At 39.5% G+C, this 16963-nt stretch overlaps 1 protein-coding gene across 7 annotated transcripts in view; it reads right to left on the bottom strand.

The window, feature by feature from the left end:
• The window catches only part of LOC129770657 (protein unc-79 homolog), a 200732-nt gene that overhangs the window by 122648 nt on the left and 61121 nt on the right, over positions 1-16963 (bottom strand). For 4 of the 7 annotated variants that reach the window (XM_055773614.1, XM_055773611.1, XM_055773610.1 and 1 more), the window contains 5 exons: positions 5836-5953; positions 1914-2256; positions 1686-1858; positions 1071-1631; positions 943-1014 (listed from right to left, as the gene is read on the bottom strand). In XM_055773614.1, coding sequence (XP_055629589.1) covers positions 943-1014; positions 1071-1631; positions 1686-1858; positions 1914-2256; positions 5836-5953 — 1267 coding nt within the window. Of the gene's footprint in view, positions 1-942; positions 1015-1070; positions 1632-1685; positions 1859-1913; positions 2257-5835; positions 5954-16963 lie in introns of those variants that run through there. The other 3 variants (XM_055773617.1, XM_055773616.1, XM_055773615.1) reach the window with 2 other exon arrangements.

The raw sequence follows: 16963 nt of genomic DNA on the forward strand, positions 1-16963 counted from the left end.
GATCTGTTAGTCAGCCCCTCGCTAGGATCTGGACTGAAGCGAAGAGAGTGCGGAAGTATCTTTTTCACGCTCGAAGTTGTCAATTTAAGTTAGAATCTGTCGTAAGTTGAGTCTTCAGGAAGCAATCGTGCGTTAGACTGTCATTCACAGAATCGGAATTCATCGCTCTTGCCATAGCCATTCAGGTAGTTCAATGGATTTTGATTGTTGATTTTTTTTTATTCTTCATTTGAGAGTTTTTCTTCCATTCCACATACAGAAAAACCAAAATTGTATCCGACAGGTAGTGAATGAAAAGGTGAACCATTCACCTCACACAGCGATTGAAGTCCGGGGATACAAAATACCGCTTCATCAAAAACCTTCGAAGCATGAACATAATCGGTTTTCTGTATTGTCCCACGGAAGTTCATTTGGAATATTCAATAATAATTATATTGATATAAATTTTACAAATCACTCCGAAACCCATCACCTATTCATAGATTCGTTTCATCATGTTCTTGAGTAATCAAACCAAACCTGAACCACCCCATTTCCTGACATGATCTGATCAAACCAAATCTGATCTTACGATAACGATCATTTCATAACTATATAACCAATTTTTTTTTAATTTCCGAAAAGAGGTCAAAGCCCTTTTCACACATTAAGGAGCGCACGTTTTGGGGAAAACTTGAATGCTTCATTTGTTCAGATGAAGAATGAGATCGTTTCCTTCGTTGTGGATGAGACGAAGGCGAGCTATCGGTAGGCCTTGTTTGATTCTTGGTAAACCAAGTATTTAACCTTCAAGTGTAGATAACACGGGTTATTTCGTGATCCATCCGTAACAGACGGAACGTGAAACACGAGAAAACTCGTGAGCGGTCCGCAATGTGCTAAGTGATGTATATAGGTTGGAATATATAAATTAAAATGACAAAAAACATACAAACTGACCTAATCCGAAACGTGAACTCTTCCTTTTCAAAATTGGTGCTGACGTTTGACGGCTGTAGATTTTTTCCTTCTCTGTAGAAAAAAAATTTAATGTATATTTTCATCAAATCAATTTCATACTACATTACCTGCTCTAGATTCTTGTCTTGGCATTATCGTTGCTGGAGCTGACATCGTACGCTTATATGGCCATTTGGTTCCAAACGATGCACTTAATGTTTTCGACATTGCACATGATGTGTCTGACTGACTTAATGCTTCTCTAGCTTTATTAATTTTAGTTGACAAAATTTCGCTACCATTTTCAGAGTTTCGGAGATCACGTAAATGGGAAATGTCACCATTTTTCTCTAGATTTAGTTGTGCTTCCACGAACAATGTGTCGAAACGATTGAGGAAAAATTCCCATGTCAATACTTTCCGATCAGAAAGCATATTATGTAATTGATAGACTGATTGTAGTACGACTGGTCTGTCGACAATGAACATATCGAATTGAGATTCCAAGCAATATAGTAATGCATGAATAGCTTTGTCATGTATTGTGCCCAAGTATAACGTCGCGCGTTGCGCTACATGTACGTTCAGATCATCACATGCGGCGATAAGATGACAGAATGCAGCTGCGAGGGAAGCTTGTAGATTAATCTCTGAGCGAAGCGGTGTGGAATCCATGAACCTGGTAATAACTATTACACCCGATTTTATTCTCTGTTTCAATTGTGCTATAGCGAGACACTTACCTGTTACACGTTCTACTGCTTGAAACCTCACACGCCAATCACTATCATTGAAACCATCCTGAACCACCTTCCAGAAGACGTCAGAACCAAGAGGCAGTGTGATACAATGCAACAAAATTGGTACAGCCACCTCACATATATGGGAATGTTTAGCATTGCAAATTTCCCAGAAACTGGAAATATGAGTTTATGAATTTACCAATTTGAATAACAAATAAATATAATTACTTTTTTATCAGTAAGTTTTCTTGACACCAAATAAAGAAGCCACGATCATCACGAGCAGCTTTGGTGAACGCATCTCCATGTAATATCATAACTTTCAGACATTGTAACGTGTAGAACATAATATCTGGTTGTTCTATAGTGGGAATTTCTTTTAATAACTGGTATATATACTGCAAAGATTGTGGTAAGCTGTCTATTGAAAATTTGAATTTTCCAACCGATGTGTGCCAGAAGTCGTCGCCTTCGTCTGCATTGTAGTGTGAATCGGTTTCTACAGATTCCTTCAATTCATCATTGTTATCGTCGACAATAGTGGGCTTTGCAATCTGTACGGTAGCTGTAGCTGTTGAAAAAGAATAAGCAATTGAATACAATAGAATGCAATGGTTTCCTTTCAATTTAGTGATTGTTTTTAATTCCGAGGAACTTTATTAATTTTAACAGCCGCCACAGACTGCAGACTTTTTATCGGCCGATAGTTTGGTCGGTTTCTTAATCAGTACGGATATGCATGTTCGCCCATTACTCCGATAAAGATATTGGCAGATAAAAACAAGTTTGAAGGGTTTCTCGCACTAACAGCCCAACCCGACTAAACTAACGCTCGATGAAGAGTCTATAGTCTGCGGGGAAATTAATTGCTCATAGCGAACATAGCGGGCTCTGTAAATCTGACATTGGAAGTTATTTGTTCTTAGTCAGGTTGACTAAGAAATCGAGTCAAACTAAGAATTAACCTTCTAAAAATCCGAAAGTATTGGAACATTGCATATTTATACCTAGGATGAAATTACCAAAAGTCCCCATAAATGTCTAGTTCTAACGGCAACTAGCGAAAAAAATGGTACTGTTTTCGTTAATATCTCGAGAACCGTTCGTTTGAGGTAACGGAGGTTCGTCCGGAATCCTTTAGCTCTATTAGGTCGTGTCTCAAAGTTCGATAATCTTTTTAAACTGAACCATGATTTCGTAAAAAATCTGAACAATTTGCAGGTGTTTTTCAGGAGCTAGTATATTTACGATGTAACAGAACATATTTATGTATATTTATGATGAAATCGAACTTAACACAAAACAAGCCAAAATGGCGCACATATTAAAAGGTGTTTCAAACATAATGTTATATACCTCTATAAAACACTATTTACATATAAAGTAATAAAAAAAAGACGGGTGGGTAATGTCGGGGACATAACCGGAGTGACGTAGGACTATACAAAGGGGACAGCTTTTGCTAAATATATTTTTTAAATATATTGTTTTATTTTCTTCTCCTACGTGAATACCCACCTATCTACCTGAAAATGGATTAGTTTGCTGTTTACTCTTTTTGAACATGTTGGGGGTTCTGAAAAGAACCTTTTGTGTTGTGTTTTTGCTTTTTTTTTACAAACTTTCTCAATTTTTTCTCACTATCTCATAGTTGATTCTTGATTTTTGTACTTATTAAATGTTCAACGCCGGGCATCTTTTGGCGTATGCACATATCGTACAATCAAAATGATGGCTGTGATAGGGAATGCATAGGTGGTTATCAGCTCATTCACTATCATATATTTCACTATTGAGCACATTACCGTACCTTAAACTGTGGTTTCGGAGACGAATGAATTGTAAGATTTGTATCTCCGCAAACAAAGTAAATAGAAATGAAAAAGAACTGAGGTTTTGGAGACGAACTCTACGATCTGTCGAGAATTAAACGAGCTATAAGCGTTCTGAAAAACCAACAGTAAATTAACACAGGATTAAAGTCCTTTAAAATAAGAACAGAGCAGCAGGAAATACATAGCTCATCATGTTGCTCCTTAGTTATTTTTCTATACAATGCAGATGTAACGTCAGTCAATTTTCAACATCAGTTATCAATCAAAGAAAGCAGTTCTTGCTACCGAGAAAATTCGTTAATGCCATCCTGCATACAATGTGTTGTAATTTGAAGCCACTTTTAATTCGGAAACCATGCATGGGTTTGTGAAAACTGAATGATCAATTTAAAAGACCCCAAACCAATAAGTTCAAGAACAAGCATAAACAAAATAAATCAGTTTATATTATATGTCATATTATGTCACTTTAGAATGCATTGGTATTGTGAATAACTTTTAATAACTCTTCTTTGAAAGGTTTAATGGCCCTGAAAAGCGCCGTGTTTTACGGTGGCTAGTTTTGCCACCAAAACAGTCTGTATAAACAAACTTTTTACTTCTTCTACCCGCTGCCGTTTTGCGATTGCGTTTGCCACTCGCTGAAACTAGTTGTTGCCATCGAACCGAATGTGCTCTGTTCTGTAGGCTGGTTTTCTTATTGTCGTGAGCAGCTTTGCAAGCCAACTCGAGCACTCCGGCGGCTGAAATTTTGCGTTTACCACTCGCCACAGCTTTCACAGTTGGAAAATTTCTTCTCTTCCAGCTCGTGACATGTTGTACAGTAAATTATATTTAATGCAACGTGCCGAAGCACACCTCAGTGTCGCATTGGAGGCGATTTTAACCTGTAATTGAACATTTGCGATGACAGTGGTACAGTGTCGACTTTCAATGTGGGGTCATAATTTGGATCTCTATGTTTACAAAAATGTCCAACTAAATAAGTCGCATTACATGTCCGTCCAATTAGCTAAATTTCGAACTAATTGTAAATTACTGTACTTTCAATCTGGAAACAATTTAAGAATTGGTGAAAATTAAATAATCAGGAAAGTCCCCAACTATCAATAAGCTCAGAACAACTGCCAAATTCACATACTCATCAGATCCTGGCAAACAAATTATGAAAAAATCAATGTGTTTTATTATTATTTTGGATATTATTTTAGAAAGCATTGAATTGTATTTCCTAAACTCTTTTTTGGATGGTTTAATGGCCCTGAAAAGCGCCTTGTTTTATGGAATGGTTCCAATTTAGAAAACTTAGTACTCGTGGTTTTGAAAAAAAAACCATTTCAAACGCCCTCGATGCCGCCTTGTTCTGGATTTGCCACCAAAGCAGTTTGTATAAAGAACAAACTTTTTTCTTCTGCTACCTGCTGCCGTTTTGCGATTGCGTTTGCCACTCGCCACTCGCTGCAACTGCCTGTTGTCTTGATGTCCACCGAACCGAATGTGTTCTGTTCCGAATACGGGTTTTCTTATCGTCGTGAGCAGCTTTACCAGCTAACTCGATCACTTCGGCGGCCGAAACTATATAACGCCGACTAGGTAGACTGGTGCACTGGTACTAACGCGCTCGGCCTAGCTACCCTTGCGGGGAACTCCAGATCAACACGGTTCGAGCGGGATTTTGCTTTTTCCTTCACTTTTCCTCCTTTGCCATGTCCAGACTTGGCTGCTTGGGTTGGTTTGTTGATGTGTTGTGATGCGAACTGATGTGGTGTATGGTTTGAATGAGAATGATCGTTACGGCAGCGGAGCGGGGATTTTTAAGCTGACTGGCTGGCTCGAGAATTACTCATGAGTGAGACAGCGACCAATGTTTCGTTCATTTCTTTTTCTTTTTCCTTCCCAATCGTGCTTCATTCTATTTCGCTGCTGCTCTGGTTGCCCGTTTTGGTCGGTACGATTTGAGGAGCACAAAATGGACCAATCAAAAATGGGCACATAGTGCATTTGGACAATGCTTGATATTTCACAACTATTCAATTATTTATCTCAAGAAAAATGAAATGTTATTCGTTATGATAGACGCGTAGATATATTTCCTATCAATTGATGCCAAAACCTTTGCGATCTATTGAGAAATGCTCGAGTTATAAGCGTCCAAATCTTGCATTTTTTCCTACTTGTTCAGTGCCTAGATTTCCATTTCACCCCCTATATCTTCCGGTTAGACGTAGTCCTACGTCAAAATACGCTGTTGTTATTTCGGCAGTGAACAGGAACTTTATGAAATTGCGTTCCATTATAACAACTAAATATCTTACCGACATCCGCATCCGAAAGAGTGACTGACCGTGCTACGGCTGTCACAACTTTTTCAGAAGGAATGATCGCTGCCAAATCAAGCTGCTCGGAAACAGTCTCTACAGTGGCTGTCATTATCTGTAAAAATAAAATAAACAATTAGTTGAACATGTTTTCAGTTTACGCTAATATTTTATTTTTATGAAGAAACATTTTTACATCGGCTATGTACGAGTAGTTCAAATGGTAGTGAATACATAAACACATTTATTATCATAACACAAACAAAGTTTATTGCTTCTTAATCGTGACCGGAAAAAATCCGAAAGAAAATAACAGCAACCGAAATAATCAGACAGAAAAAGTAGGCTAGAAACATTGTGACGCGGAAAAACATCAGGGTTATAAATGCCTCACAGAACAAAGCGTAATTTTTATTGTAATTTTTTTTTCGCTTTCGTGTTTTAAAATATATTCTGAGGTCAATGTAAAGGAGGCGAAGTCCGCATTTAACTAGGATAAGGAATCGAGGTGTGATGATGCGTTCCGAGTCGACCGCCGGCCGACCCGCCTTCAGAAGCCCAAGCAAACCTGTGTTCCACTGATTGCCGGTTAGTTTGAAACATAGGATACGATTTTTTAGTTAGGTTAATTTTTTGTTTTGAAATATATTATTCATTGCAATTCAAAACTATTGCACTAAGATCTGAAGAAATTTCCACAATTATAGGTTATAGGTATTAGGTAATTATTGGTTTTATGGCTATGTACTCGCGCGCAAAATCATAACTCGTATTCTCGCGCACCATATCAGAATATTAGAATGTAATCAGCATATCTATAGACTACTTGTGACATTATGCTTTTTTCTGTCCGGTTATTTCTCTTACTCTTGGTTCCTTCCCGATTTTATCCGGTAATCGTTCTTAATAGATAAAACCGATTTTAAAGGCAAATCACATGAATCATCATCGACTACTGACGGTGTTATTCATCGTGCTGCCGTCATAAATGGGGAATTGTTGAATTCAATCTTTGAAGCTCCCAAAATTCAGAAGTAGTAAGTTTAGAATTGGGTAAGATAATGGTGGAAACAAATAACTATTGACGACTTTTGAGTGTGTTTTCCTGGAAGTGGTCGATAGTTACTAGTAACATTACACAACAGTAACGGAAAGACACCAATTAATCACAACAATTCTAATTGTAATGTGTTCCATATTTAGGATGAGTGGATAATTGTTATCATAATAAAATACATGAACATGCAAATCAATGGTACTCCAAACCGTTGCGACACATAACACCTAGATGGAGTTTTGTAGAATGTGAAAATGAAAAAGTTTTTTGTGCGTGTCGAAATCTATGTAATGTAATACTGCAGAGTCTGGGATTCAGAAAAACGTGAGTTTTGTTTTCTTATTACTATCGAATAATATTTTTTTAATTGGTTAGATAAATTTAATCATGTAATACTAATATCAAATATACTTCTTCATTCATTTGTAGCACAGAACAAGAACCATTACAGTTTTAAAGCAGAACAGTTATCGTTATTGTCGATATTTTAGGAAAAGCGGTACCCTGTCACATATTGGTGAATCCACTTATGCGGGCGCTATACGATTCGTCCAACGTTTCACTCGAATGTTGGACTCAAACATTTGACTCGATGAATCGTCAAATGTTGTGACAAATGTGCTGCTACACGGTGAAGTGAATGTTCGATTCGAAGCAATCGGCCCAAACAATCGGCGAGTATTTGGATCGAATGTTTATTGTTTTTATTTACCATCAAAAACGTTAGGAAACTGAATGACGATGCGAGTACTCAAATCGCTGCCGAAGCAATTGTACTGATATCGGACTGTAAATTAAAAATGCTTCAAATCAACATTATTAGAATGCAATATTTCGCCGAATATTTTGAACTTTGAGAATCGATTTCACAGTTCCTTCACCTAAAACTTGTAAACAAACCAATCTGTCAAAGATAGATTCGGACGAATCGTGTAGCGGTGTATCGAATGTCATCGAGTGTCGAATCAACGAATGACAAAAATCCTTTGATTCGTGTCACTCGCGTTGGAAGGTAATCCACAACGAACGGATTACCTTCCAACGCGAAAATTCGACACTCGACATTGGTGGTTCGTAGCTCGTCAGTCGACTACACGATGCGTCGAATCATCGAGCGTCCAGCATTCGAGGGTGTCCGTAGCATCGTGCCAATCGTAGCAACCCTGTTGTGTACAGAAAAAAACAGACAGCGTTATCAGTTGATTTGCAGCGGACACATCGAAAACACTACCATGATGGCATTCTATGTTTTTGACATAGGACTATGTCTTTGATTTTTGAGTGTGATTTTTGAGTGCCTTCGAAAAGTGTTTGTTCAGAAAGGCTGAAAGTTTATTTTTTCCTTTTATTCGCCCAATTGCCCAATTTATCGAACCGGCTCAGACTTTTTCGCGTGTTTTCTCTCCATCTGGTTTAGTGCGAAGTGTTTATGTGTGTATATGTCGTAGTGCATTTATCACCGCGGAAGAAACTGCAGGCGTTATGCCACATCGTGAGTTAAGTGCTTCTCTTAATTTTTTGACGTAGGACTACGTCTAACCGGAAGATATAGGGGGTGAAATGGAAATCTAGACACTGAACAAGTAGGAAAAAATGCAAGATTTGGAACGCTTATAACTCGAGCATTTCTCAATAGATCGCAAAGGTTTTTGCATCAATTGATAGGAAATATATCTACGCGTCTATCATAACGAATAACATTTCATTTTTCTTGAGATAAATAATTGAATAATTGTGAAATATCAAGCATTGTCAAAATGCACTATGTGCCCATTTTTGATTGGTCCATTTTGTGCTCCTCAAATCGAACCGACCAAAACGGGCAACCAGAGCAGCAGCGAAATAGAATGAACCACGATTGGAAAGGAAAAAGAAAAAAATGAACGAAACATTGGTCGCAGTCTCACACATGCGTAATTCTCGAGCCAGCCAGTCAGCTTAAAAATCCCCGCTCCGCTGCCATAACAATCATTCTCATTCAAACCGTACACCACATCGGTTCGCATCACAACACATCAACAAACCAACACAAGCAGCCATGTCTGGACATGGTAAAGGAGGAAAAGTGAAGGGAAAGGCAAAATCTCGCTCGAACCGTGTTGATCTGGAGTTCCCCGCAAGGGTAGCTAGGCCGAGCGCGTTAGTACCAGTGCACCAGTCTACCTAGTCGGCGTTATATAGTTTCGGCCGCCGAAGTGATCGAGTTAGCTGGTAAAGCTGCTCACGACGATAAGAAAACCCGTATTCGGAACAGAACACATTCGGTTCGGTGGACATCAAGACAACAGGCAGTTGCAGCGAGTGGCGAGTGGCAAACGCAATCGCAAAACGGCATCAGGTAGCAGAAGTAAAAAGTTTGTTCTTTATACACACTGCTTTGGTGGCAAATCCAGAACAAGGCGGCATCGAGGGCGTTTGAAATGGTATTTTTCAAAACCACGAGTACTAAGTTTTCTAAATTGGAACCATTCCATAAAACAAGGCGCTTTTCAGGGCCATTAAACCTTCCAAAAACGAGTTTAGGAAATAAAGTTCAATGCTTTCTAAAACATTATCCAAAATAATAATAAAACACAAATTGATGTTTTCATAATTTGTTTGCCAGGATTTGATGAGTATGTGAATTTGGCAGTTGTTCTGAGCTTATTGATAGTTGGGAACTTTCCTGATTATTCAATTTTCACCAATTCTTAAATTGTTTCCAGATTTAAAGTACAGTAATCTACAATTAGTTCGACATTTAGCTAATTGGACGGACATGTAATGCGACTTATTTAGTTGGACATTTTTGTAAACATAGAGATCCAAATTATGACCCCACATTGAAGGTCGACACTGTACCACTGTCATCGCAAATGTTCAATTACAGGTTAAAATTACCTCCAATCCGATACTGAGTGGTGGTAATGCGACGTGCCATTGAATGTAATTTACTGTAAAATATGTCACAAGCTGGATGGGAAGAAATTTTCCAACTTTGAAAGCTGTGGCGAGTGGCAAATGCAATCGCTAAACAGCAAGGTTTAGCCGAATAGAGATGTGCCATCCGCTCATGAGCTGTTCCGAAGAATCGACTCTTTGAAGTGAGTTGACGCGGAACAGCTCGCAAAAAAAAAACAAACTTTCTATTGTAATGTAAAGCCTCAGTAAAAATGTCGGAAATGTTGTACTCGCCGAGTCTGTTGTAAATAATAGTCTGGAATACGTGTTTCAAGTAATTAATATTATGGTGTGAAAAATTTCATTTGAATTTTAACATTTTCAAACTGGCTTCGTGGCTATCGAGTTTGGGACCCAAATTGAAAGTCGGCACTGACAACTGAGCTGAAGAGCTGTTCATAAAGAACAGCTCATTTAGATGAGCTGATATGATCAGAGCTGTTCATCATGATGAGCTGATTTGCACACCTCTATAGCCGAACAAGATGGGGATATCGAGTGATAACAAAACAATAAACTCTTTAGATTGAAGATAATTTTGTGATCCTGAAAAGGACCCTTTTTAGCCTGCATGTGAATCCAACGAGCGAACAAATCGTAATGAATGTATTTTTTTGCCATCGCTCCCTTTTAACGCTCATTCGTTCGTCTCGTTGGACTCGCCCCTCTGGCTGAGTCTGCCGATTTGTCCCTATCCTGTGAGTGTGTACCGCTAGAGTATAAAACACGCGGACCCCAAAAAAAATATCTTATTTTCTTTCAAACCGTAAATTAGTGTGGTTGTACGGCATCGGCATCGTGGACGTAACAAAGGAGGACAAGTTAAGGGAAAGGCAAAGTCTCACTCGAACCGTGCAAGTCTCCAGTTCCCTGTTGGTCGCATTAACTAGGCCGAACGGATTGGTGCCGGAGCACCAGTATACCTAACAGCGATTATAGAGTTTCGGCCGTCAGAGTGCTCGAGTTGGCTTGCAAAGCTGCTCACGACAATCAGAAAACCCGCATCAAGAACAGAGCAGCTTCGGTTCGGCGCTCATCAAGGCAACAATTAGTTTCAGTGAGTGGAAGTGTTTCTTAAGTGTTCTTAAGTGTTTCTTAAGTGTTCTTCTTTCTACGGCACGTCGCATCAAATGTAATTTTCTGAACAACATGTCACAAGCTGGATGGGAAGAAATTTTCCAACTGTGAAAGCTGTGGCGAGTGGCAAACGCAATAGCTAAACAGGAAGGTTTAACCGAACAAGATGGGAATATCGAGTGATAACAAAAACACAACACCAAAGGTTCTTTTCAGAACCATCAACATATTCATGAAGAGTAAACAGTAAACTAATCCATTTTTAAGGTAGATAGGTAGGTATTCACGTAGGAGAAGAAAATAAAACAATATATTTAAAATATATATTTAACAAAAGCTGTCCCCTTTGTATAGTCCTACGTCACTCCGGTTATGTCCCCGACATTACCCACCCGTCTTTTGACGTAGGACTACGTCTAACCGGAAGATATAGGGGGTGAAATGGAAATCTAGGCACTGAACAAGTAGGAAAAAATGCAAGATTTGGAACGCTTATAACTCGAGCATTTCTCAATAGATCGCAAAGGTTTTTGCATCAATTGATAGGAAATATATCTACGCATCTATCATAACGAATAACATTTCATTTTTCTTGAGATAAATAATTGAATAATTGTGAAATATCAAGCATTGTCAAAATGCACTATGTGCCCATTTTTGATTGGTCCATTTTGTGCTCCTCAAATCGTACCGACCAAAACGGGCAACCAGAGCAGCAGCGAAATAGAATGAAGCACGATTCGGAAGGAAAAAGAAAAAAATGAACGAAACATTGGTCGCAGTCTCACACATGCGTAATTCTCGAGCCAGCCAGTCAGCTTAAAAATCCCCGCTCCGCTGCCGTAACGATCATTCTTTGTGTGGACACCGACTGGACAACATCGTTGCTGGACGAGCTGGACGGCGAGGGATCGAGTGCCTTTCTCAAGGCAAGAGGGCGGAGGTGGTAGCGCTGGAGTAGAGTAATAGAGTAGAGTAGAGTTTTCAAAGGGCCTTTCTCAAGGCGAGAGACGAATGAACTGCAAAAGTTTAAAGTCTCTATAATACAAGACCTTCCTTCCTTCCTTCCGTAACGATCATTCTTTGTGTGGACACCGACTGGACAACATAGTTGCTGGACGAGCTGGACGGCGAGGGATCGAGTGCCTTTCTCAAGGCAAGAGGGCGGAGTTGGTAGCGCTGAAGTAGAGTAGAGTAGAGTTTTCAAACGGTCTTGCTCAAGACTAGAGACGAATGAACTGCAAAAGTTTAAAGTCTCTATAATACAATACCTTCCTTCCTTCCGTAACGATCATTCTCATTCAAACCGTACACCACATCGGTTCGCCTAGCAGGCGACATATAGTTTCGGCCGCCGATGTTATCGAGTTAGCTGGCAAAGCTGCTCGCGACGATAATAAAACCCGCATTCAGAACAGAACACATTCGGTTCGGTGGACATCAAGACAACAGGCAGTTGCAGCGAGTGGCGAGTGGCAAACGCAATCGCAAAACGGCAGCAGGTAGCATTAGAAAAAAGTTTGTTCTTTACACAATCTGCTTTGGTGGCAAATCCAGAACAAGGCGGCATCGAGGGCGTTCGAAATGGTTTTTTTCAAAACCACGAGTACTAAGTTTTCTAAATTGGAACCATTCCATAAAACAAGGCGCTTTTCAGGGCCATTAAACCTTCCAAAAAAGAGTTTAGAAAATACAGTTAAATGCTTTCTAAAACATTATCCAAAATAATAATAAAACACAAATTGATTTTTTCATAATTTGTTTGCCAGGATCTGATGAGTATGTGAATTTGGCAGTTGTTCTGAGCTTATTGATAGTTGGGGACTTTCCTGATTATTCAATTTTCACCAATTCTTAAATTGTTTCCAGATTGAAAGTACAGTAATTTACAATTAGTTCGACATTTAGCTAATTGGACGGACATGTAATGCGACTTATTTAGTAGGACATTTTTCCAACTGTGAAAGCTGTGGCGAGTGGCAACAAATCGCTAAACAGGAAGGTTTAGCCGAACAAGATGGGAATATCGAGTGATAACAAAACAATAAACTCTTTAGATTGAAGATAATTTTGTGATCCTGAAAAGGACCCTTTTTAGCCTTCATGTAAATCCAACGAGCGAACAAATCGTAATGAATGTATTTTTTTTTGCCATCGCTCCCTTTTAACGCTCATTCGTTCGTCTCGTTGGACTCGCCCCTCTGGCTGAGTCTGCCGATTTGTCTCTATCCTGTGAGTGTGTACCGCTAGAGTATAAAACACGCGGACCCCAAAAAAATATCTTATTTTCTTTCAAACCGTAAACCCGTGTGGTTGTACGGCATCGGCATCGTGGACGTAACAAAGGAGGACAAGTTAAGGGAAAGGCAAAGTCTCACTCGAACCGTGCAGGTCTCCAGTTCCCTGTTGGTCGCATTCACTGATTGCTCCGCAAGGGTAACTAGGCCGAACGGATTGGTGCCGGAGCACCAGTATACCTAACAGCGATTATAGAGTTTCGGCCGTCGGAGTGCTCGAGTTGGCTTGCAAAGCTGCTCAAGACAATCAGAAAACCCGCATCAAGAACAGAGCAGCTTCGGTTCGGTGCTCATCAAGGTAACAATTAGTTTCAGTGAGTGGCAAAGTGTTTCTCCGGCACGTCGCATTAAATGTAATTTACTGAACAACATGTCACAAGCTGGATGGGAAGAAATTTTCCAACTGTGAAAGCTGTGGCGAGTGGCAAACGCAATAGCTAAACAGGAAGGTTTAACTGAACAAGATGGGAATATCGAGTGATAACAAAAACACAACACCAAAGGTTCTTTTCAGAACCATCAACATATTCATAAAGAGTAAACAGTAAACTAATCCATTTTTCAGGTAGATAGGTAGGTATTCACGTAGAAGAAGAAAATAAAACAATATATTTAAAATATATATTTAACAAAAGCTGTCCCATTTGTATAGTTCTACGTCACTCCGGTTATGTCCCCGACATTACCCACCCGTCTTTTTTTTTGAAAGCGGATGATTTTTCAAGGTAGACCTTTGAGCATTCCTTGTCCCACCAAAGTGATGGAGGACGACGTCGGAAAGTGGTAGCCGGTACACGTTTCTTTTGAGCTTGAAGTGCGCTTTCGTAAATCAAACTCGATATAAAGTTATACTCTTCGAGTGGAGCAAGTTCATGCATTGAAACAATTGCTTCAGATATTATTTCCGCAAATGTTCTCCAGTCAATATTCTTCGTGAGGTCATACGAAATATTGACTGACTCACGTGAGCTTGATTCATTAGCGATCGATAAAATTATTGGTAGGTGATCACTACCGTGGGGATCTTGGATTACCTTCCACATGCAATCCAGGGATAACGAAGAAGAGCATAGAGATATGTCTAGCATGCTTGCCCGTGCAGGAGGGTTGGCTATTCTGGTTGCTTCCCCAGTATGCTTCTCTTAATTCTTTTATTTTTTTTCATAAATATTTGGATGCGATAAAAGATGCAAGTCCCTTTGGTGAGGAGGTGGTTCCACAAGTGTCGCGTACAGTGAGACCTCTATTTTTGTGTTATGAATTCCCAGCACCGTTGCAATTCTGTGTAGCCATTTACTTCTTGCAATTGCATAAGATTCGTGCAGCCCAGTTTCGCCGCATGTTGGGGTGTTTTAGCTTGTTCCGTCCCATTGTAATTATTTAATTCCTTTCTGTAGAATGGTGATTCTAAAAGTAGTGGAGGATTTGACAACGGCTTTCTCATGCTAGCAACGAGTGCCGGGAAGTCTTCTTCATCAGCTGTAACATGAACCGACATGTTTTTGCACTTTATTGGAACGATTGAGATTGCTATGGAGTGGTACGGAGAGGGAGCGGATTTTCAGATGTGCACTTTTTTCATTTGATTAGATGGTGTTGGTACGCAGTTCAGCGTTTTTGTTGCTCTCTTCACTTGTCCTCAGTGTTTGTGCAAGTTTTCTTTTGATGTAGAACTACGTCTTTCATTAAGGGTGCCAAATCAGAAAACAGGTCACGTTTTTATGAAATAAAGTTAACGTTAATAACTATTTTTGCCGCGAACGGATTTTGGAAATTTACATACTAAAGGAATCGGAAATTCCGTAATTTGTTTAATGTGCTAAACATTAGAATCCCTTGGTTGGTTAAAATTCATGAAAACTTTAAGCGTTTCCATTTTCCCATACATTTGTGTGCTTTCCCGAACGGAGCTGTCAATAACGAGCAACTTATCGACGACGGAGGGGAAATCGTAGGATTCAAAGTCTCCGTGAGCAAAGGAAAAGTAGAAGAATGAAGGGGAATACTTGCCTAGAGTATAAACAGTGGATCTCGCTAAGACAAACTTTCATTCGGCATCGGACCGTTGAGCAATCCAGTTCACTTTGCTTTCGCTGCGCTTTGATCTAAGATTGGACCCCACCAGTGGTAATCCAACTTGGATATCGTCGTTTGGTTTTTCTGTTTTTCGCGTTATTCGTATCGTGTGTTTTTTTCTGCGTCATAAATTGGACGCTTCGCGTAGTGTGTGATGAGTAAGAAGAAGAGGAATGCAGGCTCGAGCCCTGCAAAAAACGAACGCATTGCCAGGGGCAATAAAATTTCGAGGCAAGCGTCATCTAATGAGGCACGCGATGTTGGTGCAGTGAAAAGCGCTCGCACTGAACCGAGCCCTCGCGAGTGGGACACCGCATCGAATAACAGCGGAGTAGGCGATTTCGGCGCGTCGGTCGAAAATGTAAACGCCGTTACCCAGACAGCAACCAAAATCAAGCTCCCCCCGCTGGTGGAGAAGGCGGTCGCTCTTGACAAACTCATCAGCGAATTCGCATTGATGGGTGTTACAGCAGAATACAAGCTGTGTGGCATACTTCAGTCTTTTTTCCAAGCAGTTAACATAGTTTGTTTTCCGTCATCATAAGGGCTTCATTGGTGCCTCTGAGAATGCATCAATGCATTAAACTGACGTTATGGCGAAGCAAGCGTTAAGGTTGTGCGCAAAAAATTTTTTGAGGAATACCAAGCATCTTGAATGTCTTACTGGAATGTTATAACTTATTTGGGTTCGCGTGCCAGTCGCAAAACTGCCTTCAACTAGGATTGCAATATTGACCATAATGAAGCATTGCTACTGCTACTTCTCGAAAAGGTTGTTATTAACAAAAAGAGTTTATTTCACTTGTTTAGTCACCAAGAAAGTGAATGACGTTCTGGAATTTTGTATGTGATTGGGTTTCGCTTGCCTCCACTAAGGATGACAGCTGCGCTTCTCTCGAGCATGAGATAGCAATGCAACTTTTTTCGATGCCAGTAATATTAACAGAAGCGTTTCTTTTGAGAATAGCGTAAAATGATGAGAAGTATTTATATTCCTAGTAGTTTCAAACCACCAATGTATGGCTCTGTATGCATGCTATGGCGAACGCTTGTTTGGCGCTTGGTTTACGTTATACGAACGATGCCTAGAGATGCGATTCCTTTGAGGCAATACTAAATAACATGTAGCATGAGATTTGATACTTGCAAGTGTTGTCATTGTTGTTGTTTCCATGCGGTGCCAAAGATATATTGATGTAATTATGAGATGTGGAATAATGGTGCTGGTGCAACATGTATATAATCGAGTCTATTTCAATTGCGAAAAAGGCCACTGGAATAGCGTTCGAGGTATGAAATAAATTGCGACATACGATCAGCTAGTATATTGTTTTGCGAGGGCATGAATGAATCATCAATCAATTATCGTCAACTGATTCTACAATGAAAAATCCATTTCAGAGATTATTCTACTAAGCAGTTGTTTCTAAAATTTCACAACATTATAGAATAATATCCGAAGGTATGAACAAGCGACTTATATAAAATAACAGTGTAGTTCTACGTCAACAATGCGGTCGTGTCTTGGACATATAATTTAATTTTTTTTTTTTTTTTAATTTTTCACCTATAATTTTTTTCTATTTCTGGAGTTCATCGCTGGTATTTTGTTCTTTTCAATGTATGTTTTGTTTTCTTTCGTTTAGGGATGTTTCAATCCATCGTTGTTTATCTGATG

The sequence above is a fragment of the Toxorhynchites rutilus genome, chromosome 2, assembly GCF_029784135.1.
Source record: "Toxorhynchites rutilus septentrionalis strain SRP chromosome 2, ASM2978413v1, whole genome shotgun sequence".
NCBI lineage: Eukaryota > Metazoa > Arthropoda > Insecta > Diptera > Culicidae > Toxorhynchites > Toxorhynchites rutilus.